This window comes from Rhinatrema bivittatum, chromosome 11, assembly GCF_901001135.1.
Source record: "Rhinatrema bivittatum chromosome 11, aRhiBiv1.1, whole genome shotgun sequence".
In the NCBI taxonomy this organism is placed as follows: Eukaryota; Metazoa; Chordata; class Amphibia; order Gymnophiona; family Rhinatrematidae; genus Rhinatrema; species Rhinatrema bivittatum.
Genome location: NC_042625.1, coordinates 152,177 through 177,145, shown reverse-complemented (window position 1 = coordinate 177,145; position 24,969 = coordinate 152,177). Strand labels below are relative to the sequence as shown.

Sequence of the window (24,969 nt, the reverse complement as noted above, 5' to 3'; positions counted from 1 at the left end):
GAAAGGACCAGTCAGGAACAAACCTGCTGGGAGGGGTGAGGAGGGAGCTCTGTCCAGGCCATTGTGGACGCACAGCCACTTCCCCTGGCTGCCCGGTGTAGAGCGCTAGAGACACGCAAATTATCCACTGCACATCCCTTTTAGTGCAGCAGCTCATTAGCCTATTGCATCGAGCGCCCAGGAGAGATGGATGTGCGCGAGTTCAAAAAATGCATGGTTTTAAGAGCATGATATTGCAACAACCTGTAAATGCTTGTGAACTATTGACAGACAGACAGTACTGGAAACTGATGTGCAGTGCCTGTGGGCAGCAAGTGTCAAAATCTGTCACTGGTCAGAGCTAAAGCTCAAGCTAAAGGTAAATGAGCACACTAGATAGGCCATATGGTCTTTTCCTGCCATCCATGTTTCTAGACAGCCAGCGCATGCTATTTATTCCACACAGCCAAATTTATTTATTTTAATGTATTTGTAACCGCTTCCCCAGTCAAATCCAGACTGCCCAAAGCAGTGCACAATAAAACATCAAAACACTAACAAACACACAAGATTAAACATAACCACCATAAATCCCAGCCTCACCTTCAATACCTAGTCTCCATGACTCTGCATGACCACCTCTTTCAGGTAGCTCAGTCCCTTTTGTGACCCCCACTCTCCCGTACCACTCACCCAGTAGATGTGCTAACAATCATTCAAACTTCCTACTCTCCCCAAGCAATCAAGTCTTAATCTTCTTATGGTACCAAAAGTAATTTAGTTCCATTCTACTATCAATTAGGTAGCAATTGCACATTGTTGGTGCAGCTACTAAGTGCACTCTGGCTCAGTGCAATGAGTTGGCTTTGCTCGGGTCCTTGGAAGAGAAGGTAGAAACTAGATTGATAGGAATGCAAGGATTGGGGTGGGGAGAGGAAGAGGAAGGAGACCTGGCTGGGTGCAACCATAGTGAGAAAATGGCAAAGGGCGGGGCTGATTCTTAAAAAACAAAGGGTCCCAAGTGTGGGCAGGACTGTCTTCCTCTTCGGCGGCTTAGTCACCAGCCATGGAAAGACCTACTGAAATCCTCTGTTTGGTCTCTTGTTTGCTACAAAGAGGGAAGTCTCAGAGTTATCGAGAACCTCACCTGCACATTACCTGTCAAAAGGTGTGTAGGGGAATACAATGGGTAGAAAAAATGGGTTTTTGCCACCTCAAAGAACAAGAAACCAGCTTTCTTTTCAGCACATAGAGGCTCACCAGCTTTCTGTATTGGCTGAGGAGGGAGGATATTTATTTCAGCCTACATCTCTTGTTACTTCCAGCTATTTCATGCCTTGCTGAAAGGATTAATCTCCTTAAACTGACAGCTGTGGCTGTGCGGTGGGACTCCCCATGTGCTTTCAGGCTAGCAGTGAAGATCCTGTCATTAGTGTCCTAGTGCTCACAGGCCAAATCCCTTGACTGGTGTGGACAAGCCCATGCTGCAAAAGCTGGAAGGAAGCTCATATTGTTGGGAGCAGTCCCTCCCTACTAGCACTCTGCTGGAAGGAAGCTCATATTGTTGGGAGCAGTCCCTCCCTACTAGCACTCTGCTGGAAGGAAGCTCATATTGTTGGGAGCAGTCCCTCCCTACTAGCACTCTGCTGGAAGGAAGCTCATATTGTTGGGAGCAGTCCCTCCCTACTAGCACTCTGCTGGAAGGAAGCTCATATTGTTGGGAGCAGTCCCTCCCTACTAGCACTCTGCTGGAAGGAAGCTCATATTGTTGGGAGCAGTCCCTCCCTACTAGCACTCTGCTGGAAGGAAGCTCATATTGTTGGGAGCAGTCCCTCCCTACTAGCACTCTGCTGGAAGGAAGCTCATATTGTTGGGAGCAGTCCCTCCCTACTAGCACTCTGCTGGAAGGAAGCTCATATTGTTGGGAGCAGTCCCTCCCTACTAGCACTCTGCTGGAAGGAAGCTCATATTGTTGGGAGCAGTCCCTCCCTACTAGCACTCTGCTGGAAGGAAGCTCATATTGTTGGGAGCAGTCCCTCCCTACTAGCACTCTGCTGGAAGGAAGCTCATATTGTTGGGAGCAGTCCCTCCCTACTAGCACTCTGCTGGAAGGAAGCTCACTGCTAGGATGTCGCTCCCTGTTGGCACTGCTGGGTGGAAGCTCATAGTAATATAGTAGGTGTTGGCAGAAAAAGACCAATTGAGCCATCCAGTCTGCCCAGTTACTTCCATCATGTTTACAATTACATTTTACCTGAGCACATTAGCAGTTCGAGGCTCAGACCGCTCTCGCTGCATGGGTGTGGAGCTCTTCCAAGGTCTGGCTACACTTTGCAGAGGTCCAGGAGCCATGGAAGATCTGGGTGAAGGCCCATCCATCTTCTCCTGTTGTGAAGGTAGAACGGGAGTGGAGACCTGCCTTGGGAACTCGACTTTTACATCCCTGGTGCCAGATCTGTCCATCTTTGCCGGTGAGGCATCAGTGCCTGTCAGGACCCTCTTCTCTGTGTCCCAGAGAGGTTCCCAGGGTTGGCGAGGATTCATCCCCTCAGACCAGTGCTGGCGCCCACGACTAGAGACTCGCACAGTGTTAGCAAAGGGACTCAGTGACGTCCTTGGAGCTGGAGACCCCAAAGCTCGGGTCTGCTGCAGCCGGTGAGCTTCCAAAGAAAAAAGGAGAGCAGTACAACAGAGTCAGTGTAAAGAACACTACAAAGTGACTACTTTTTTTCATGGTAGTACATACAAAGTGAGACACAGATCCAGGCACAGCAGTGTTTCCTGAGCAGCCTGCACCTGCGTAACATTTATTTATTTAAAAACTTTTCTATACCGTTGCTAAGTTATATACCATCGCAATGGTTTACAAATAAGCACATAGACTAAGGAATGTAAAAGTAGGTTATCATACATTCTAACAGGTGCCAATAAAGTTCGGTTACAGTTTCATCAATAAAATCAATATTTGAGTAATGTTGGTCTAGTCCAGGTGTATTATTGAGTTACTATCTCTTTGAAGTATTACTTCTTAAATGTAGGATTGAATAAATTCATTGTTATCTGTGTTTCCCTGTACTTTCATTCTCTATCCTCCAGACTCTTTAGTGAAGGCATTTTTAAAGAGCCATGTTTTTAAATTTTTCTTAAAAGTTTGAGATTTATTTAGAAGGACTTACTGCAAAAATCAAAGACGAGTTGGCCGCTCGAGAACTTCCATCTTCCTTAAATGGCACCATTGAATTGGCCACCAGGATCGACCGTCGGCTACAAGAGAGAGCACGAGAGGGTGGTAACTGGAGGAGACGGTCTATGTTTTCCCAGGTCCCTCCGCCCGCCACTACGACTCCTCGGGAAATCCCTACCGGTGAGGGTTCTAGGGACAAACCTATGCAGCTCGGAAGGGGTCCGTTGACACCGGAGGAACGCTTGAGATGGCGCAGATCTGGTCTTTGCTTGTACTGTGGTGGTTCTGGACATCATTTAGCAAACTGCCCTATTCGTCCGGGAAACTTCAAAGCCTAGGAACTTTGGGGGGCGTTTCCCTGGGCCTTTCTTCTCCAAAACCCCCACTCACTCTACCAGTAACTCTTCGTATGAACGGACGGGAGTTTACCACCCTGGCATTGGTGGATTCAGGAGCCGGAGGAGATTTCATCTTGCAAAAACTTGGATAAACTCCACAGCCCAGTCCGACTTTGTCAAAGATCTCTAGTCATTTCCTCCATCCACGGGGAACCTTTACCCGGAAGGATTACGCATCAGACGGAACCCCTGGACTGTTATATTGCACCGGACCATTCTGAACAAATTACTTTCTATGTCCTCGAGAGAGCCATTCATCCTGTGGTGTTGGGCATACCTTGGTTGCAACGCCATAACCCCCAATTCGATTGGGCTTCCTTACGGCTGACACAATGGGGTCTTGAATGTTCTGGGACTTCTTTGAAGGACACAGGTTCCGCTTCCAATTACATATGTGCCTCGATTCTGGGGGAATTACCCACTCCTTATAAACAATTTGCAGATGTATTCTCTAAGAAAGCAGCTGATGCCTTGCCGCCTCATCGGGCGTTCGACTGAGCAATCAAGTTGGTTCCTGGTTCCACACCCCCGCGTGGGCGAGTTTACCCCTTGTCTGCTGCCGAAACTCGAGCTATGTCTGAATATATTCAGGACAATCTACAAAAAGGATTTATCTGGCAATCCACCTTGCCTGTGGGGGCTGGCTTTTTCTTTGTGGAGAAAAAGGACGGGACTTTACGCCCTTGCATCAACTATCGAGGACTCAATGCCATTACCATCAAGGATCAATATCCCTTGCCTCTCATTGCGGAATTATTTGACCGTCTGCAAGGAGCTCAAATTTTTTCCAAGTTGGATCTCCGTGGTGCGTACAATTTGGTACGAATTCAAGAAGGGGATGAATGCTTTCAACACCAGAGATGGACACTGAGTACTTGGTAATGCCGTTTGGTTTAACTAATGCTCCTGCGGTTTTTCAAAATGTTATTAATGAAATCTTTAGAGACCTGTTGTATACCTGCGTTGTGGTATATCTTGATGACATTTTGATTTTTTCCAAGGACCTACTAACTCATCGCCAACACGTGCTACAAGTATTAAGACTCAGGGACCATCGGTTGTATGCTAAACTGGAGAAATGCGTTTTTGAAAGAGTCGTTGCCGTTTCTGGGTTACATTATTTCTAAACGAGGTTTCCAAATGGACCCAACAAAACTAAAAAGCATACAAGAGTGGTCTCGACCGAAGGGTCTAAAGACCTTGCAGAGATTTCTTGGTTTTGCCAATTACTATCGACATTTCATTAAGGACTTTTCCAAATTATCTGCACCACTCACCGCACTCACACGTAAAGGAGCTAATATCACCAATTGGCCCACAGCCGCAGAGGAAGCATTTCAGGCTCTTAAGGACTCCTTTTTACAACAGCCCTGTCTCCGCCATCCTGACCCAAGTCGCTCATTTACTGTTGAAGTCGATGCATCCACCGAGGGAGTAGGAGCAGTATTAAGTCAGAATGATGCTAAAGGTATTTTTCAAGAAAATTTTCTTCTGCTGAGCGCAGCTATGCTATTGGCGACAAAGAATTATTGGCCATTAAACTCGCATTGGAAGAATGGCGGCAATGGCTGGAGGGGGCCCAGCACAGAATCACTATCTTTACAGATCACAAGAATCTGATTTACCTACAACAAGCTCAACGTCTTAACCCGCGGCAAGCTCGCTGGGCATTATTTTTTTCACGTTTTGATTTTGAACTCTGGTATCGACCAGCAAGCAAGAATATCAAGGCGGATGCACTATCCCGTTCCTTTGTCTGTGAGGATGGAGAAGAGGCTTTGCAGAATATCATCGATCCAGCCCGTATCATCCTTGCAGCTACCTTCTCGGTTCCGATGGGGAAAACCGTGGTTCCCAGCAGACTCCGCAACAGGGTACTGAAATGGGGACATGATTCCCAATTCGCTGGACATCCTGGACGTAGAACACAGGAGCTCCTTCAACGATTCTACTGGTGGCCGGGGATGTGCAAAGACATTCGGGCGTACGTAGACTCCTGTCCCGTTTGTGCCCAACATAAGAATCCTGTGGGGAGGCCGTGGGGACAACTACAACCATTGCCGGCGCCGACCAAACCTTGGACTCATATCTCCACCGACTTTGTGGTTGATTTACCTGCTTCTGAAGGAAACACGGTTATCTGGGTGGTGATTGATCGTCTCTCTAAAATGACTCATTTTACACCCCTGCCCGCCCTCCCCTCTGCTCCCAGTTTGGCTCAACTATTTATGTCACATATATTCCGGCTTCATGGCCTACCTCTGCACATTACTTCCAATCGAGGTTCACAATTCGCTGCCCGATACTGGCGGAATCTGTGCGCCAAATTTCACATTGCATTAGATTTCACTACTGCCTTCCATCCGCAAGCCAATGGACAAGTAGAACGAACCAATCATACTCTCAAACAGTTCCTACGGTCTTATGTTAATGCACGACAGGATGACTGGGCGGCGTTGTTGCCGTGGGCGGAGTTTTCACATAACTACCACACATGTACATCGACTGGATCCTCCCCTTTTCAAGTTGTTTTTGGCTATCAACCTACACCACCGGTGCCTCTACCCCTGGCGGTGCCCTCTCCGGCGGCTCAGCTCACTGCCACACAGTTCAAGCAATTATGGGTGCACACTCGACACATGCTCTGTAAAGCAGCACAAACGGCTAAGAAGTTTGCGGATACACATCTGAGACCGGCACCTCAATTTCAGCCTGGTGATAAGGTGTGGCTTAGCACCAAAAACATTCGTTTGAGGGTTCCTTCTATGAGATTGGCTCCTCGGTATATCGGTCCTTTTCCTGTGACTAAACAAATAGGTCCTGTAACTTACCAACTACGCTTACCTACCTCCCTTCGCATCCACAAGGTTTTTCATGTATCCCTGTTGAAACCGTTGCTCCTCAAATGGCCATCTCGGAAGGTTCCTGTGTCACCACACATTCAGCTGGAGGAAGACACGACGTATCAAGTCCGGGAGGTCCTCGATGTTCGGAGACGAGGCCGTAGATGGGAGCATCTCCTGGCGTGGGAAGGATTTGGGCCAGAGGAGAACTCCTAGGAACCTGCTACTAATATCCTGGACAAGGATCTTCTCAAAAATTTTCATAACAACCACCCGGAAAAACCCAAGCCTTCTAGGGGGAGGCCTAAAGGAGGGGGTACTGTTATGACTACCGGCTGCGGCAAGCCGCGACCAGGACTTACCACTGTCCCCAGGGGCCGGACAGACCGTCGGCACTGAGGTGGACTTCATGTGTTCCTTCAGCGGCAGCAGCCGCTGCTGCCCCAAGATGGCCGTGGCGTTTCTCCCCGCGCGGCTAAGCTCTGCCCCCTGACTTCTGCTAGGGCCGCGTGGGCGGCTCTGGCCTTTAAAGAAACACTCACAGGATGTGAGCTGGTTCCTTCCTGCTGCATCCTAATTGGCTGGAGACTATTTAAGCAAGGTCTGTACCCTCAGACCTTGCCTTGACTTCTTGGCTCCTGAGTTTGTTCTATTCTTGGTTCCTGATTGGCTTCCCTGTGTTTGTTTCCTGGACCGGCTGACGTTTCTCCTGGTTTTCGACCCCTGGCTTGGCGACGATACTCTCTGGCTCTCGACCCCTGGACTGGCTGCGGACATTTCTGGCTCTCGACCCCTGGACTGGCTGCGGACATCTCTGGCTCTCGACTTCTGGACTGGACTTCTGAGGGATCCTCTGGGTTGGCTCTTCGACCTGCTGAAGGCGTCAGCTACTGTTTTCTCGACCCGCTGGAGGCGCCAGCATCTGGATTACACGACCAGCAGGAGGCGCCTGCATCCAGATCCTCTTCCATCCTAACTGCAATCCCGAGGATCGGCCTCGCCTACCGACGGTGGCCTAATCGGACATCGCCGGACCAAGGGTCCACACCTCTGATCATAACACCAGCCAATGATAAAGCCCTTTCTCTCACTTGGGTTAGTTTTGCTGACTTTACTGAAGGGATTGTTAGTAGTGCTTTGTTTGCTGAGCGGACGTCCCTCAAAAACGGGTACACGTCTTTGAGGGACATGTACTCGTAAGGCTGTGTTTAGCCAGTCTGCTTCTTTATCATATATTAGTTTGTGTATGGTACATAAGGCCTTGTATTTTATCCTGTATTCGATGGGCAACCAATGTAAGTCTGCTAGAGTTTCAGTTATCTGGTCCCTTCTCTTTTTTCCCATCAGTATTCTGGCTGCAGTATTTTGAAGTACCTGGAGTGGTCTTATCAAAGTGCTTGGGAGTCCTAGTAAAAGTGCGTTGCAGTAGTCAGTGCTGGAAAAAATAAGTGTTTCTAATACTGTTCTGAAATGGGCAGGTGTGAGTAATGGTTTCAATCTTCTGAGGATCATAAGTTTTGCGTAGCCTTCTCTTACTTTTATAGATATGTGTTGCTTCAGGTTGATTTCTGGGTCCATTATTACTCCCAGATTCCTTACTTTTTCGGCTAGCTCATTAGAGTTATCGGTGTTTGAATGATTTCAGTATGTTTTCTCTCAAGGTGAAGGAATTCAGTTTTGTCAATGTTGATAACCAGTTCCATTTGGTTTAGTAGTTGTTTAATTATGTCTAGGTACATGTTTGCTAGACAATGTTTTTTCAGTTGTGTCGTCTATTGGTAGAATTAATTGAATGTCGTCTGCGTAAATGTAATGTATTATCCCTAGGCCTGCCAGCAGATGACATAAGGGTAGCATATATATGTTAAAGAGGGTAGCAGAGAGCGCTGAACCCTGAGGTACTCCTGTTTCAAGTTTAAATTTTTCTGATAATGTGTTTTTTATCTGGACTTGAAAGAACCTATTGTTGAGGTAGGATCTGAACCAGTTAATTGTTTTGTCACGTAATCCAATTTCTTCTTTTTAGTAGTATTTTGAGGTTTACTGTATCAAAGGCTGCGGATACGTCAAGCATTATAAGGATGTAATGTTTACTGTTATCAAAACCTCTTAGTATGTTGTCTATTAGTGAGAGAAGTAATGTCTCAGTGCTGTAGTGTTTTCGGAAGCCGTGTTGTGAAGGGTACAGTATGCTATTAATGTCTAGGTGTTCAGCTAGCTGTTTCTGTATTGTTTTCTCTATTAATTTAGCTAATAAAGGGAGGTTTGAGACTGGGCGGTAGTTATTGAGGATTAGTGGGTCACTGTTTTTCTTTTTGAGGATTGGTTTAATGATTGCCCCTTTTAGTTTATCTGGCATTAATCCTTCAGTTAGGGATAGGTTTATGATATTAGTTAGTGTTGGGGCTACTACATTGGTAATCTTTTTTATCTCAGTTGTTGGTATTGTATCAATTTTGTGTGGAGCTGGGTTTATATTTTTTATCATTGATTCAACTTCTTGTTCTGATATTTCTATAAATGAGGACCATAGGTTAACATCTCTTTTTTGCATTACGATTGCTTTTGTTTGCTGTTTTTTGGGAGTTTAAGTTTAATATTTTGTCACTAAAAAATTTGGCTAATTCATTGCATTTTGATTCAGGAAGACTGAGGTGATTCTCCCCCCAAAAAACACAGCTCATTTAGCCTGCAGGCACTTAAGGGTTAAATCAATTTACTCACAAAGGGAAGAACATCTGCATGGGTCATGCTTATCCAGGTAATGTTCCAGGGTATCCCATCCTCCACCTACACGCACCATGACATGACTCCTCAGCACCTGCCATGAACCAAAGGAAATAGAACACATCCATTGGATCCAGTGTTTGAAAGGGAACCACCATCTCCTTCTCATGCTTAGGGACTGCTGAAATGAAACGCCAGCAGCACCACCTCACCTAGCATTTCAAAAGCAACCAACATCTTCTGCTCAGCCTTGGGGACTCATGTATACACTGCTCAGCATGAGCTGTACCAGCTGTTCAACATGTCTGCAGTGAGAGCTTTCCTTTGCTATAGACTGCAATCCTGTACTGTGCATAATGCACTCACTGTGGATGCCACTGGCTGAAATCTTCTTTCAGCTCTGCCACCACATCCCATCTCCTGCCCACACTGACCACAAGGCCCTACTGTCTCCTGGTGTCCTGGAGAGGGCAGTACTGGACTGGGTGGCATTTCTGTTAGATTTTATTTTTATTTATTTATTTTATTTTATATACCGGCAACCGTTTGCACATCGTGCCGGTTTACAAGTAACTTATAACAAGGAATATATAGGCGAGGCCTTTACAAAGAACAATATGTAACACAGTAACAAAGCAGATGGAGACAAGAAGCAGATGGAGACAAGAAGCAGGAGAATTCAAAGATCAGGAGAACACACAGATTACATCACTGGACACATACCAAGAAAGGGACTTTTTTAAACCTGAAGCCTGCCCAAAGTGTCTGGGCCCAGTATAATAAAACATGAGTAAAATACAGGCTAAAAAAAAAGATTTAATTAACCCAAAAATGTGTGCACAAAAAATGATTAGCGTGCATAAAAATGTGGTTTATGTGCAGAAACCATATTTTCTGTGCAGATAATATTTTTGTGCACATAAATCATGAGTACAGAATCCCTGCACTAAGATTCAACCCCACAAACAAACACTGGCCCCAGGAACTTCACGCCACCTCTGAGCAGGATTTAAATTTCCAGCATCAGGAATACATTGGTTAAGCCCATGCACTTCTCTACTTTGGGGAGTAATGGCTAATGCCTTCATTAGCGTTAGATTTACATTGGAGGAGGCTAACCAATGTCTGCAAAACTCTTTGCTGCATTGGAGTAAAATTTGCACACAAAGCCTGCATGCACAGCAGACAGTGCCTTATTACATCTGCCTTATACAGTCTCTCTCTTTCTCTGACTTTATCCTAACTACTTTCTCTCCCTCCCTGCAGTTTATTTACTAGTGTGCAATTGGTTCAGGAACCAACAAGAGAGGGAGTTATTTTAGATCTAATTCTTAGTAGAGTGCCGGATTTGATGAGAAAGGTAATGATAGTGCGGCCACTTGGCAATAGTGATCACAACATCAAACTTGAATTAATGATTGGAAGCAAGTAAATCTACAGCTCTAGCACTAAACTTTCAAAAGAGAGCCTTTAATAAAATGAGGAAAATAGTTAGAAAAAAACTGAAAGGTGTAGCTACAAAGGTTAAGAGTGTATAAAAAGAGGGGACATTGTTTAAAAATACCATCTTAGCAGCTCAGTCCAGATGTTTTCCATGCATTAAGAAGGGTGGAAGGAAGGCCAAATGACTACCATCTTAGCTAAAAGGCAAAGTGCTCCAGCGTCTCCGATCCAGCGTGCGAGGCCTGCGCAGCCGGCGCCGAGACCCACCGGGGTAAGGCCCTGATTCGCACCCTTGCCCCCGGCAGCCCCCAGCGCCGGCCACGAGGCGCAGAGGCGCAGAGCCGCGAACCGAGGCGCCACCCACAGCCCTCCTCCGGGCCGTGAAGCGGCCAATCCGAACCCGCACAAGCCGCCAATAGCAGCAGGGCCAGGAGCCCTTTAAATCGACCGCGGCGCCGCGAAACTCCCCCTTACCTGCTCCAGCGTCTCCGATCCAGCGTGCGAGGCCTGCGCAGCCGGCGCCGAGACCCACCGGGGTAAGGCCCTGATTCGCACCCTTGCCCCCGGCAGCCCCCAGCGCCGGCCACGAGGCGCAGAGGCGCAGAGCCGCGAACCGAGGCGCCACCCACAGCCCTCCTCCGGGCCGTGAAGCGGCCAATCCGAACCCGCACAAGCCGCCAATAGCAGCAGGGCCAGGAGCCCTTTAAATCGACCACAGCGCCTAGGCGTCGCACGCCGTGCGTCGCACGCCTAAGGAGCACGACAAAGGGGCCTGCCCCTTTGTCTGGCCCCTTCGTTGCAGCCCCGAGGAGCCCCGTTCTCCACCCAGGGAAGCCCAACAAACAAACAAAGGCCTCTTGCAGACGACACCACCCACCTGCGAACAACTACAGCTACGTGAAACTCCACCAATCTACAACCACATCTTGAAGCCTAGGCTCAATGAGGACCTTTTACATTCTGTTCAAATAGCCCTGAGACCAAAGCAATCATCCAGCGCTCTTCCTTCCACTCCAGCAAGCATCCAGCGCTCTTCCTTCCACTCCAGCAAGCATCCAGCGCTCTTCCTTCCACTCCAGCAAGCATCCAGCAATCATCCAGCGCTCTTCCTTCCACTCCAGCAAGCATCCAGCAATCATCCAGCGCTCTTCCTTCCACTCCAGCAAGCATCCAGCAATCATCCAGCGCTCTTCCTTCCACTCCAGCAAGCATCCAGCAATCATCCAGCGCTCTTCCTTCCACTCCAGCAAGCATCCAGCGCTCTTCCTTCCACTCCAGCAAGCATCCAGCGCTCACCCCTCCAAGCCTCAATGCATACTGGTCTCCCTATTCCAATTCTCCAACAAAGGTCATTTCTCATTAGAAACCCAGCAGTGTTTTCACGGCCAACTACCTATAAATCACTCATCCCTATCATGATTTCCCCCCTTACACAGACACTAGGCCTGGCTCTTTTCTCTCTGATTTTATTCAACGCTCAATCCCTTACCAAAAAAACACTAATACTTAATGACCTTCTACTGGACACCAAACCCGACCTCTGTGCAATTACTGAAACTTGGCTTAAACAGACGGACACCGCACTAATAAACCAACTTCCTACGGAATCCCATGACTTCTTCTCTATTCCCAGACAGAAAAGAAAGGGTGGGGGTATTCTCCTTGCAGCCAAAAAAGAGCTGAGACTTACTCAATTCCCAATTCATTCTCCCACAAAAATTGAAGCCGGATTTTTCAAATCTGACCAGTTACAAATCATTCTAGTCTACGCCCCTCCGGGACTGCTGGAATCAGATGCCTCCCCCATTCTAGAAATAATAGCTACTAACCTAAATCTTGCGGTTCCAGCCATCATTTTGGGAGACTTCAACTTACATGTTGATGACCCCTCTCCATCTACAAACTGTGAAACTTTCCTAAATGCAATGACCGCCATGGGATTCAAGCAGATAATCAACAACCCTACTCACAGAGCAGGACACACTTTGGATCTCATTTTTGTAAACTCAGGCATCGCGTACTCAGCACCCCCCATATGCAAAATAGTCCCCTGGTCAGACCATGCTTTAATTTCTACCACTTTTTCGCTGGCACAATCTAACATCAAACAAGATCTTCAACCTCAATTTACTTACAGAAACCTATGTTCATCAGATGAACTTCACGAACACCTTGTCCTAGAACTCCCTCACATAGACACTTCCACTCCCAACACGGCTCTCCACTCATGGTCCAACATCACAGAATCGGCAGCTAATAAACTCTGCCCACTGGCAACAAAAAAACCTAAACATAATGCCGCCAGAAGACAACCCTGGTTTAATGACCAACTACAAAAACTCAAGCTTTCACTGAGACAAAAAGAAAATAAATGGCGTAAAGCACCATCACCGACCTCCCTCTCAGCTTACAAACTTGCTCTTCACATCTACAAGAGTGCCACACTAAAAACAAAAAGGGACTACTACGCTCACAAGATACATCACCTCATCTTCGATTCAAAGCCCTCTTTACTTACGTCTCGAACTTAACTCAACCCAATTCTCCGGACATACCACTCAACCAAGCGCACGAAAAAGCTGAGGAGCTGGCCATCTTCTTCAGTAACAAAATTTCCAACCTGCAATCTCAACTAAAAACGAATACCCTAGCCCCACCCAGCACATTCAGCCATCACTGCAATGACATTGCTATACAAGCCTTCGAACCCATTGCAATATCAGAGACCAAGTTAGTATTGAAGAGAATGAAACCATCATCCCACCCATTTGACCAGATCCCTCCCAAACTACTGCTGCTAATTCCAGATACCATCGCCAAAACCCTAACTGACATTATCAATTGTTCCTTAGCCCAAGGAATTTATCCAGACGACCTGAAAGTTGCTTCTATCAAACCCCTATTAAAAAAACCGAACCTTAATCCTAAAGATCCATCCAACTTCCGCCCAATATCCAACCTTCCTTTTATAGCCAAGGTTACAGAAAAATTAGTCAACACCAGATTATCAGAATACCTCGAAGACAACAACATATTATTCCCCACTCAATACGGCTTCCGAAAATCTTTAAGTACAGAATCACTTCTCATATCTCTGACAGATTACATCATCATGGGCCTCGATAAAGGTCACGCATACTTGCTGATACTCCTCGACCTATCGGCGGCCTTTGACACCGTGAATCACTCCCTTCTCCTAAATCAACTAGCGAACATCGGAATTACAGGCTCTGCTCTTGCCTGGTTCAAATCATTCTTGGGAAACAGAGGATATAAAGTCAAAATACATAACAAAGAATCCCAGTTTTACCCTTCTTCGCTAGGTGTTCCACAGGGCTCCTCTCTCTCCCCCACGCTTTTTAACATTTACCTCCTACCCCTATGTCAACTATTAACTAATCTTAACCTCAAATACTTTCTATACGCAGATGACATCCAGATTGTCATCCCTATCAAAGAATCCCTTACAAAAACTATCAAAATCTGGGAATACTGTCTTCAAAATATTGACAACCTCCTCTCCAGCCTAAATCTAATCTTAAATTCCGCTAAAACCGAAGTCCTCATAATTTCCCCTGAAAACAGTAACCTCACCTCAAATCCTCCAACCGGCTTTCAAACCTCACATGTAAGAGACCTAGGAGCCATTATCGACAATCGGCTAAATCTAAAATCTTTTATTAATCAAACCACGAAGGACTGCTTTTATAAATTACACGTCTTAAAAAGAATCAAACCACTTTTCCATTTCCACGATTACAGAACAGTTTTGCAATCAATAATCTTCTCTAAGTTAGATTATTGCAATTCTATTCTATTAGGTCTCCCGTCTTCTCATACTAAACCTCTTCAGATGGTTCAGAACACGGCGGCCAGAATTTTGACAAACACAAGAAGAAGAGACCACATATCTCCGATTCTCAAAGACTTACATTGGCTGCCAGTGCACTATAGAATCTTATATAAATCCATTACTACCATCTACAAAGCATTCCATCAACTCTCTCCGCTTAACCTCCAAATACCATTTAAAAAACATACCTCCATTAGACCTATCAGAGAGTCCTACAGAGACTCATTACAGGCGCCTCCTGCAAAAACCTTTAACCATAGGACTCTCAGAGACAGGGCTTTCTCTACAGCAGGACCTACCTTGTGGAATTCTATACCACCAGAACTGAGACAGGAACCTTGCCTCCCCACTTTCAGAAAAAGACTTAAAACCTGGCTATTCTTGAAAGCCTTTCCAGACACCAACTGAACCCACTCTCAACTTAAGCAACTAAGAACTCCCGTCAGAGTAATCAACAACCTTTGACATCTCAATAATGTTCTCTCTTTTTTAATGAGGCAGGTTTATTTACCTTGGTTCTATTTACCTTGGTCATTCTTTTGTTATCTCTGTGTTAATCTCTCTTTTGCCTTCTCTTCATTCCAAGTTACATTTTATCCCTGTTTTATTGTAACTGCTACCTTATTCTTCTATCACATGTTAATGTTTTTTTAAGTTATTAAGTATTTATTCTGTTGTCACACCTTGTTATTTGTAAACCGGCATGATGCGACTCCCATCGCGAATGCCGGTATATAAGAAATTTAAATAAATAAATAAATAAAGTTATTTTAGCCCAAAAAACTTCCTTCAAAAACTGGAAGAAGGATCTATATGAAGAAAATAGGAAAAAGCTTAAGCATTGGCAAGTTAAAAATGTAAAACATTGACAAATCAGGCTAGGAGAGAATTTGAAAAGTTGGCCAAAGAAGCAAAAATTCATAATAAAAACTTTAAAAAATATTTCCAAGCAGGAAGCCTGCAAGGGAGTCAGTTGGTTGTTAAATGATCGAGAGGTTAAAGGGGCACTTAAGATAAGGCCATAGTGGATAGAATAAATTAATTCTTTGCTTCGGTGTTTATTGAAGATGTTCCAGAGTTGGTTTTAAAGGGCGATAATTCAGATGAACTGAACCAAATCACGGTGAACCTGGCAGATGCAGCAGGTCACATAGACAAACTGAAGGGTAGTAAATCACCCAGACCAGATGGTATACACCCCAGGGTTCTGAAAGAACTAAAAAATGAAATTTCAGATTTATTGCTAGTAATTTGTAACCTATCATTGAAATTGCCCATTGTATAGACTGGAGGGTCTATTTGTATAGACTGGAGGGTCTATTTAACCCTATTTAAAAAGGGTTCCCGGGTGATCCTGACATTATAGACCAGTGGGCCTGACTTCAGTGCCGGGGAAACTGTGGAAACTATTCTAAAGAACAAAATCACAGAACATTTAAATTGCTAATTGAGTATGCTGTGGTGGTTAAAAAAGCAAACTGAATATTAGGTATTATTTGGAAGGGAATGGTGAACAAAATAGAGAATGTCATTATGTTTCTGTATCAGTCATTTGGAAGACTACAACTTGAGTACTGTGTTCAATTCTGGTTTCCGCATCTCAAAAAAAGATATAGATTCATTGGAGAAGGTACAGAGAAGGGAGACTAAAATGATAAAAGGGATGGAACGGCTAAAGAGGTTAGGGCTGTTCAGCTTGGAGGAGAGATGGCCGAGTAGGGATATAATAGAGGTCTACAAAATCATGAAAGGACTAGAATGAGTTAATGTGAATCAGTTGTTTACTCTTTCAGAAAACAGAAGGACTAGGGGAACTAAATCTATGAAGTTAGCAAGTAGCACATTTGAAACAAATCAGAGAAAATTATTTTTCACTTAGTGCACAATTAAGCTCTGGAATTTGTTGCCAGAGGATGTGGTTAAGGCAGTTAGCTTAACTGGGTTTAAAAAAGGTTTGGATAAGTTCTTGGAGGAGAAATCCATAAATTGATATTAGTCAAGTTCTCTTAGGGAATAGCCACTGCTACTACTAGCATTATTAGCATGGGATCTACTTAGTGTTTGGGTAGTTGCCAGGTACTTGTAGCCTGGATTGGCCACTGTTGAAACAGGATGCTGGGCTTGATGGACCCTCAATCTGACCCAGTATGGCAACTTCTTTTGTTCTTATGAGCTTAAGCATGTCCCTCTTCCCCCTACCCCAATGACTTTCTGAGCCACATCTTTCAATCATTCTGCTCACAGGTAAGTCTGATTACTAGAGCTTAGAACAGTTGACGACAGACACGCAATATTCAAGGAAATGATCCATTTCTGGTCTCCTGAAACCTCATCCTCCCCCAGCCTTTATTTTTCTGGGGTCACAAAACTTCCCTATCCGCCCTCCTAATAGATTTCTTCAACGAAGTCACTACTAGAGCTCTGAAGACCTCACAGTTCAGTATTTATTAAAAGATGCAAGCTGTAAACTCTGGGCAGTGGCATCATTCAGGAAAATGGGGTGGCAAAAGCAAGTTTCTGCTGCAAACACGATTCTTTACATCTCAGTGGTGACAAGTGACGATAACTCCATGGCGCATTTCCAAGCGTGTAGCAGATGGACTCAGGACAAAATAGAGAATGTCCTTATGTTTCTGTATCAGTCATTTGGAAGACCGCAACTTGAGTACTGTTTCAATTCTGGTTTCCGCATCGGGTTTATGACCACGACCTAGGTCTTACACAAAGCCCTGGCTAGGAGGCCTGGACCTGATGCCTGGGCCTCAGTCAGGACCCAGACCCGATGCCGGGGCCTAACCCTATCTGGGCCTCAGCCAGGCCAGGGCCTGGGCCCAGGCCAGTCTGGAGACTGGGTCAAGACGCTTGAGCCTTGGCCCAGGGCCCAGCCCTGAGGCCAGTCCCAATGCTGGGGCCTCAGTCTAGGCCAGGGCCTGTGCTCATGCCTGACGCCCAGTGCCCAGCTCAGATACCTGGACCCGATGCCTGGGCCTCAGCCCAGCCCCATACCCAGAGGATGGGTCCCAACATTGGGCTTGGCTCCATACATCAAAATGGCACCATCCACTGGTGCCTCTTGAGAAGACAGCATTATTTCAGACAGAACACAGAAGAAAGAAGACCTCTAAGGCCTGGGTGCTGGGTGTAGGTCTGACTGGGTCAAAGCCCCAGCATAGAGACTCAGCCTCTGGGCCAGGCCCTGGCATTGGGCCTGGGTCCTGGCTGAAGCCCAGGCGTTGGGACTTGGTGTCTGGGTCGAGCCCGGGTGTCAGACCTGGGCCTCAGTCGCAGCACTGGATCCCCGACAGAGCAGGAAAGTTTGTACAATTTTTGGGCTCTCAGTCAAAACCCCAGCATTGGGCCTGGGCCTTGTCCAAGTCCCCAATGTCACTCTTGCGCCTAGGTTGCTGCTCGTGTTGGGCCATGGCTTACTCCTAAGTGAGGCCCCAGCCTTGGGCCTAGATATCAACTTTGGGCATTGGCACGAGGCCCCTGATTTGGGCCTTGGCCTATTCCTTAGGCAAGGCTCCAGCTTCAGGCCTGGGCCTAGGCCTGAGAGATCTCTTTTTTGTTTTCAAAACGAAACGTGAAAACCAACGAAATTTCATCGGATTTTCAATTGTTTCACTTTGAGAATGAAATGAAACAAAATTTTGCCTCATTTGCTATTTTGTTTCTCCCAAATTCCCATCGCTGTTGAATATAGCCAGCTATCTTAAAGTTAGCTGGCTAACTATAGCCAGCTAACTTTAGATAGATATTTGGCCTGACCAGACTTAGCTGGCAATGTAAACCGGCTAACATTAGCAGGCTAGAATTTAGCCAAATGCCCAAATATTCATTTAGCTGGCTAGCATCTGAGTTAGCTGGCCAAATGATTCTGAATATAGACCTCAGAAATATTCAGTACCAGTTAGCCAAATAAGTAAGGACTTATCTGGATAAGTACTAAGTAGTGGGTAGGAAATGGGTAATTCGGGGAGGAGCTACTTATCCCATTAACAGTCGCATAAGTAGCAATTTTCAAACTTATCTGGCTATGTTAACTGAATAAGTCTTATCCAGCTAACCCACTTTGAATATTGAGCCCAAAGTAGATAAGGCAAAGGGACCAGATGGAAGACACCCAAAAAGATTAAGGGAACTTGGAGAAATCCTGGCAGCTTCACTGGTTGAACTTTTCAATGCTTCTTTAGAGTTGGGAGTAGTTCCAGAAAATTGGAGATGAGTGGATGTGGTTCCTGTTCATAAAGTGGAAGTAAAGAGGAAGATGGGAACCATAGGCCAGGTAATCTGTCCTCTGTGGTGAGAAAATGAATATAGTTAAGGCTTTTAAAGTATGTTTTATTTTGTTTTACTGATTTTCACTGTGAATGTTTTATGTTTTGTTCTTGAGACTGGATATTAATTTTATTGTGCACGTTTTTATGTAATCCGCTTAGCATTGTGGATAGGCAGAATAGAAATATTTTAATTTAATTAATTAATTAATGGGATCGCTGCTAAAACAGATGATTGTGCAGATTCTTGAATCCAATAAAATGCAAGATCCATGCATGGTTTTATCAGAGAAGGATCATTTCAGATGAATCTGCTCAATTTCTTTGTCTGGGCACCCAGAGACTTGGATGAAGGGAGAGTGCTAGATGTAGTGTACTGGGATTTCCGTAAGGCTTTTGACATGGCTCTGAATAGGCAACTTATACATTAATTGAGTGCCTTTGGCATGGGAGCTAGAGTGACTGACTTGGATAGAAACTGGCTGTGTGGGAGGTGACAAATTGTAGTGGTAAACAGAGTTTACTCTGAGGAGGGAGACATTATCAGCAGTGTGCTTCAGGGAGTGGTCCTTGGACCACTTCTTTTTAACATTTTTGTGAGTAACATAGTGGAACGATTGTCAGGATTTTTGTGGATGATACCAAAGTCTGTAACAGGGCAGACAGGTGTGGAAAAATTAAGGGATCTAGCAAAGCTCGAGGAATGGTCTAGGGTCTGGCAGCTAAGATTTAATACTAGAGTAAGCATTTAGGGACCATCGACATACAATGGGAGAAAAGCCTTAGTAAATCAGGGCCTTAGGCTGCAAAAACCCAAGGAAGAGATACAGTATTGGAGGCAAAATTCTGCTAAGCACCAAAAAGAGCAGGATCGGAAATTCATCATATCTGATGATCTTAAGGTGGCCAAACAGGGGGATAAAGCAACGGCAAAAGCCAGAAATGCTTGGCTGCATCGGGAAAGGAATGTCAGCAATAAAAGGGAGGTGGTATTGCCCTTGTATAGCCCTTGGTAAGATCTAATTTGGGAATACTGTGTACAACTGTGTACACAGCACTTTTCAAAAGGATATAAACTGGATGGAGCTGGTCCAGAGGGTGGCTACCAAAACGGCCAGTAGTCTTTATTCTAAAGCATATGAGGATAAACAGAGATCTAAACAGGAAAGGCGAGATAGAAGAGATATGACAGAGACATCCAAATATCTCAAAGGTTTCCATGCACAGGAGGCAAATCTCTTTCAACAGAAAGGAGGCTGTAAAATGTGGGGACATGGGATGAAAGCAAGTAGATGTAGGAAATATTTCTTTTCAGACGTGGAACAGCCTCTCAGTGGAGGTGGCAGAGAGAAAAACAGCATCTGAATTCAAGACAGCATGGGATAAATACAGGGAATCTCTGAAGGAATGATGGGAATTGGAAACCTAAATTAGCTGGGAGGATGGGCATCTGGTCTTTTTCTCTTGTCATGTTTCTGTATTTGAGGGACCTTTGATCTTCGGTCCATATAAACTATGGAACACCCTGGTAGTGGTCAGGGATATGAGAATTAAAAGGGTGAACACATTTGAAAATTTGTAGACCAATACATTTATTTCCATTAAAGCTTAACTTTGTGGTGATGGGGGGACTGGTTTACGCCACCTGGAAAAGTCTTCCCTGAAAATAAGTAATTAACAAAGTACTTACTCTGACAAAGATGAGTGCGTTACTGTCTCCCACTTTGAACTTCCCCTCAGAGACTTTAATCATTGGAAACTGGGAAGGGCAGGAGCAGCGAGCCAGGATCTCCCGCACCTGTGGAGAGATACAGAGATGAAGACAGTCAGAACAGGAAATTGGACCCACAGCAGCAGGGTCAGGCTCAGTGTGCCCTGCTGAGTGGGGGGTGCGCGGGGTTCTCGCAGTGCAATATTGAAGCAGGGGATGCCCCTACCTTCCGGGACTCTCACAGAGTCTTCCACTTCGTATTCCATACTGGGATATTTCCAGAGATGGGACAGAAAAAGCCTCAGAAAAAAAGTTCCTCCAAGTGTACTTTACCAGCAAGGTCATGCACCACACATCTACAGAATGCCAGCTGGCCACAGGGCTCCTAGAGTTTAAAACGCTCAAAACAAGGAGCATAAACCAGGCTGGATTTTTGTACTCCCTAAAATGACATCTAGATATAGGCTCCGAGAAAAACCCCAGATCATGGCTCAGCAACTCACACCATGCACCGCCTGCCTGCTGAACTGCACCATGGAATTATGTAGACATTGTGACACCAATTCTTTGCCCCCTCACAGTTTTGATTTCCAACCGACAAAATTAAAATTTCCAGTAATGTTTTGAGATGGGAGGGGCAAAGAAATCACCAGACATGTGGGACTGTACTGTTAGAGTAATATTAAGCAAATCCATAAAGCGAGTGAGATACCTGGCACCGTACCCTGTCTAACAGCAAGGTAGGATGCAGCGGGGCGCTCAGGGAACAGCTACAAACCGGGCAGCACTTCACAGTGGTAAAAGCAACATGCTGTAAAACCGGGGACACTAATGCAGTTCTTTCATCCATAGGGATCTTTGTTTACAATTATTTAATTTTTCCCAGGAATTTATCAGTGTCCGTTATAATGAAAAAAAATCAGCAGAAAAAAAAGAGAGACTAATTTTCTACTGATTTGTTTGTACAGTCCAGCAATCATGCTGGCTTACAATAAAACATACACAGTCAAGTATGACGAACTTCAAGCACAAAAGCAAAACAACATTCAAAACAATCTATGTACGGTTCTGTATTTATCGACTACTGATAAATTCCTGTGAAAAATAAAATAAAAATCAAAAACGAGGATTATCATCCACCACACCGCATGTGACCCTAAAGAAATGCCTTCCTCTCCCCTCCACACACCCAACCAGTAATCATTGCACCCTGCAAGACAACAGCAACACAGCTCTGCAGTAAATAGCTTCCAGTGTCTCTGCCTTGAGTAGACTGTGTATAACAAATAATATAAAACATTTCAAACTGGAGAATTGCAAATCAGCCCTTTTTCTGTGCCCTGTGTCAGTGGCAATTCTAATTATAGCTATTATTTGTACATTTCCTTAACATGTCCACCCTTAGCAAGTCATCCCTGTACACTCTTGTACTAGTAGCTGGAGAGTGCGTGCAGGGCAGGAGATTCTATGATGTGCAGGTAATGCAGGTAAAACCTACTGACAATTCAATGGCATACAGAGGTAGATTTTAAAAACATACGCACAAGCGAACAAAAGTACGCTGGATTTTATAAGATACGCACGTAGCCGCGCGTATCTTATAAAATCCGGGGTCGGCACGTGCAAGGGGGTGCACATTTGTGCAACTTGTGTGCGCCGAGCCCTGCGCGCACTGCCTGTTCCCTCCGAGGCCGCTCCAAGGGAACTTTCTTTCTACCTCCCTGCACCTTCCCTTCCCCTACCTAACCCCCCCCCCCCCCGGCCCTATCTAGACCCCTCCCTACCTTTATCGGAGAAGTTACTACTGCCTCCGGGCAGTAGTAACTTACGTGTGCTGGTGCGGCAGGCCGCTGTGTCGGGGCACTCGGCCACGCCCCTGATCCCTAACCGTGCCCCCCGGCCATGCCCCCGACCGCACCTTTTTGCAAGCCCCGGGACTTACGTGCGTCCCGGGGCTTGTGTGCACTGCCGAGCCTATGCAAAATAGGCTCGGCGCGCGCAGGGGGGGTTTGGAGTAGGTTTTCGGGGGGTACGCGCGTATCTTTCGCACGTACCCCTTTGAAAATCTACCGCATATTGTAACAATTTTCAAAAGCCCAGTTTTAAGCATGTAAATGCTTTTGAAAATTAGGCTCTTAAAGTGCACTTGAGCATGTAAAACCTATGGACAATTCAATGGTATACATTGTAGCAATTTTCAAAATCCCATTTGCACAGATAAAATGCATTTATTTATGCAAAACCCAGTTTTAAGTGTGAAAATGCTTTTGAAATCAGGCCCTTAATCTTCCTTTCCTCAAATTTAGAATGCAAGCTCTGGGTTCAAACCACATTATCTCGTCCAACCTTGCGCATGGTGACTTGCTGTATATAAATAGTAAGTCACTGTATTATTAATCCTTTGAGTCAGTGTTTTTCCTAAGTAACCACATTCCTGCACACAGAAGTCTGCCAGTGACACCAACGTATTAGATACAGAAACAAAAACGTAAGCTGATCCCTGGCTGCTTCCACCCTCTTCCGTTTCATTACTGCAGGAGTTCAGCTACTTAATTAATAATGGCTCCAGCTCAGCTTTCTGTTCCATTCCCAGGATGCTCTGTGCCTGGCACCTCAGCTCTACATTTTAGCTTGGCCTTTATTTTCACTAGTGCGAGGATCAAGGTCCACAGGCTCAGCCTTCAGGGGGGTCCCTCAACAGTGCTCCCCACAGCACTCAATTCCCATAGTCTTATTTATTTAATGTCTGCCTCAGCCAAGGCTTTTATGATGCTAGTTGTTCTTAAAGGCTAGTAAATATTTCCAGAAAGCAAAGTGTGCTATTTTTTTTTTAATTTAGTTGTAGAACCTCAAGCCATGCTTTGCCTCCAGAATGCAGTGATACAAGAACCCACCTCTAGTTAATCATATGAGACGAATATCATCGCTCCACAATGACACAAATGCACTCTGGCAGGGACAATCAACCCCTAAATACTTGTATTCACAGTTAATTTAAGATCTTTGAACAAAATACAGTTAATATATGCTATCAAAAGAAAAAACTGTACATAGTAAAGTAAAAGATGCTAAATAAAGACCAAATAGACCATCTGGTCTGCCCAGCAGATGTTCAGGTTGTAACTTAGCCCTGTATAAAAGTGTTACAGCAAAAGTAACCACAGGCTCTGACTTCTTCATTGGATTTCCATTATATGTCAGGTTTACAGGCAGTGCGTATGAGTGAGGGAAGCAGCATCCATCAACTTGTGGCTTCATCACAATTAGCAATAGATACATCCTCTCTCTCTTCCATTAATCCTTCCCCAGTGATGGATCTTTCTGCTACCCTATTTGTGGCCTCAATGACCATTAAAGGGGCATTTTTTAAACCATCTGCATTGTTGCAAAGTTCACAAGTACTTTTGTCCAGGGACTTTGGCTCAATTCTCATACCAGTGTACTTTCCCTTTAAGAATTGTCACAGAAAAAAAGCACCCACAGAGATTTGCATCTCCTTTTGGAAAATGAAAAGCTATGTACATTGCTGCATTGCTTGCCCTAACTCTGCTCCCATTATGAACACCTCTGCTCACTGCAGGTAAAAGGATGCATGTTGCTCTACAACACATTTACTTTTACCAATTCCGCTCTACATACTTTTATACATCAGTAAAAACCCAGGGAAGAATTTTCAGTTAAAAAAAATCATCATTAAAAAACTGAAAATTAGCTCCCAAGCGGGTTGTCATTCTATGCTTGAAAAGCCTGCAGTTACAACAGATGCATTATAGACGCTATAGGAGTGGAGGAGGAGCCTAGTGGTTACAGCAGTGGGCTATAAACCAGGAGACCAGGGTTTGAGTCCTGCTGTCGCTCCTTGTGACCTTGGGCAAGTCACTTTCCCTCTGTTGCCTCAGGTACAAATTTAGGGGGTCATTTATCAAAGTGCTATATGGTAAAAATGCCTTAATGCATGTGAAAACACCATAACGCATGGTGTGATGCAAATGAGAAAAGGGGGGGGCGGCTGGTTGCACAGTTTTGCACAATGTTTTGGAAATGCCATTTTAAGCTCCTGGAGAGCCAGCCAACCTATCAGGGGCCCACAGGGGGGGGGGGGGGGGGGGGGGGGGAAGAGAGATTAGCCATAATGCCCTTATCCTAGGTAGGTATTTATACCTCTATAGGAGGCCCACCTAGTAACTCGAGGTGAGGTTTAGGTATTAGCGTAGGGCGTTAGGGGCCACTTTGACATTCAAAGCGAGACGTACGAACAGAACAGTGCTCTCTTGTGAAGATTTGATGACCTTCGGAGTGAGGAAACTCACCCAAAGATGAGATTTGTGCAATGTTCTCTCAACCTAGTTTGATGTTACCCAGGTAGCAAGTGGGCCTCCCATAGAGATATAAATACCTATCTAGTGTGAGGGCATTATGGCTAGTCTCTCTCTCTCTCTCTCTCTCCCTCCCCCCCCCCCCCCGTTTGGTAGTAGGAGGGCCCTGATCGCTAGATTGGCTCTCCAGGAGCTTAAAACTACTAAACATGGTCCTTCCTTTGCGCTAAGATAGTGC

The 24,969-nt window shown here is 45.3% G+C and overlaps 1 protein-coding gene across 4 annotated transcripts in view; it reads right to left on the bottom strand.

Moving 5' to 3' along the window:
- Positions 1 to 24,969, bottom strand: part of GAS2L1 (growth arrest specific 2 like 1) — a 181,591-nt gene that overhangs the window by 37,292 nt on the left and 119,330 nt on the right. For all 4 annotated transcript variants that reach the window (XR_003859188.1, XM_029619648.1, XM_029619647.1 and 1 more), the window contains 3 exons: positions 20,395 to 20,502; positions 9,129 to 9,225; positions 2,234 to 2,639 (listed from right to left, as the gene is read on the bottom strand). Coding sequence is in view for 3 of the 4 variants with exons in the window: in XM_029619648.1 (XP_029475508.1) it covers positions 2,234 to 2,639; positions 9,129 to 9,225; positions 20,395 to 20,502 (611 nt within the window). In the remaining variant the exon portion in view is untranslated. The remainder of the gene's footprint in view (positions 1 to 2,233; positions 2,640 to 9,128; positions 9,226 to 20,394; positions 20,503 to 24,969) is intronic.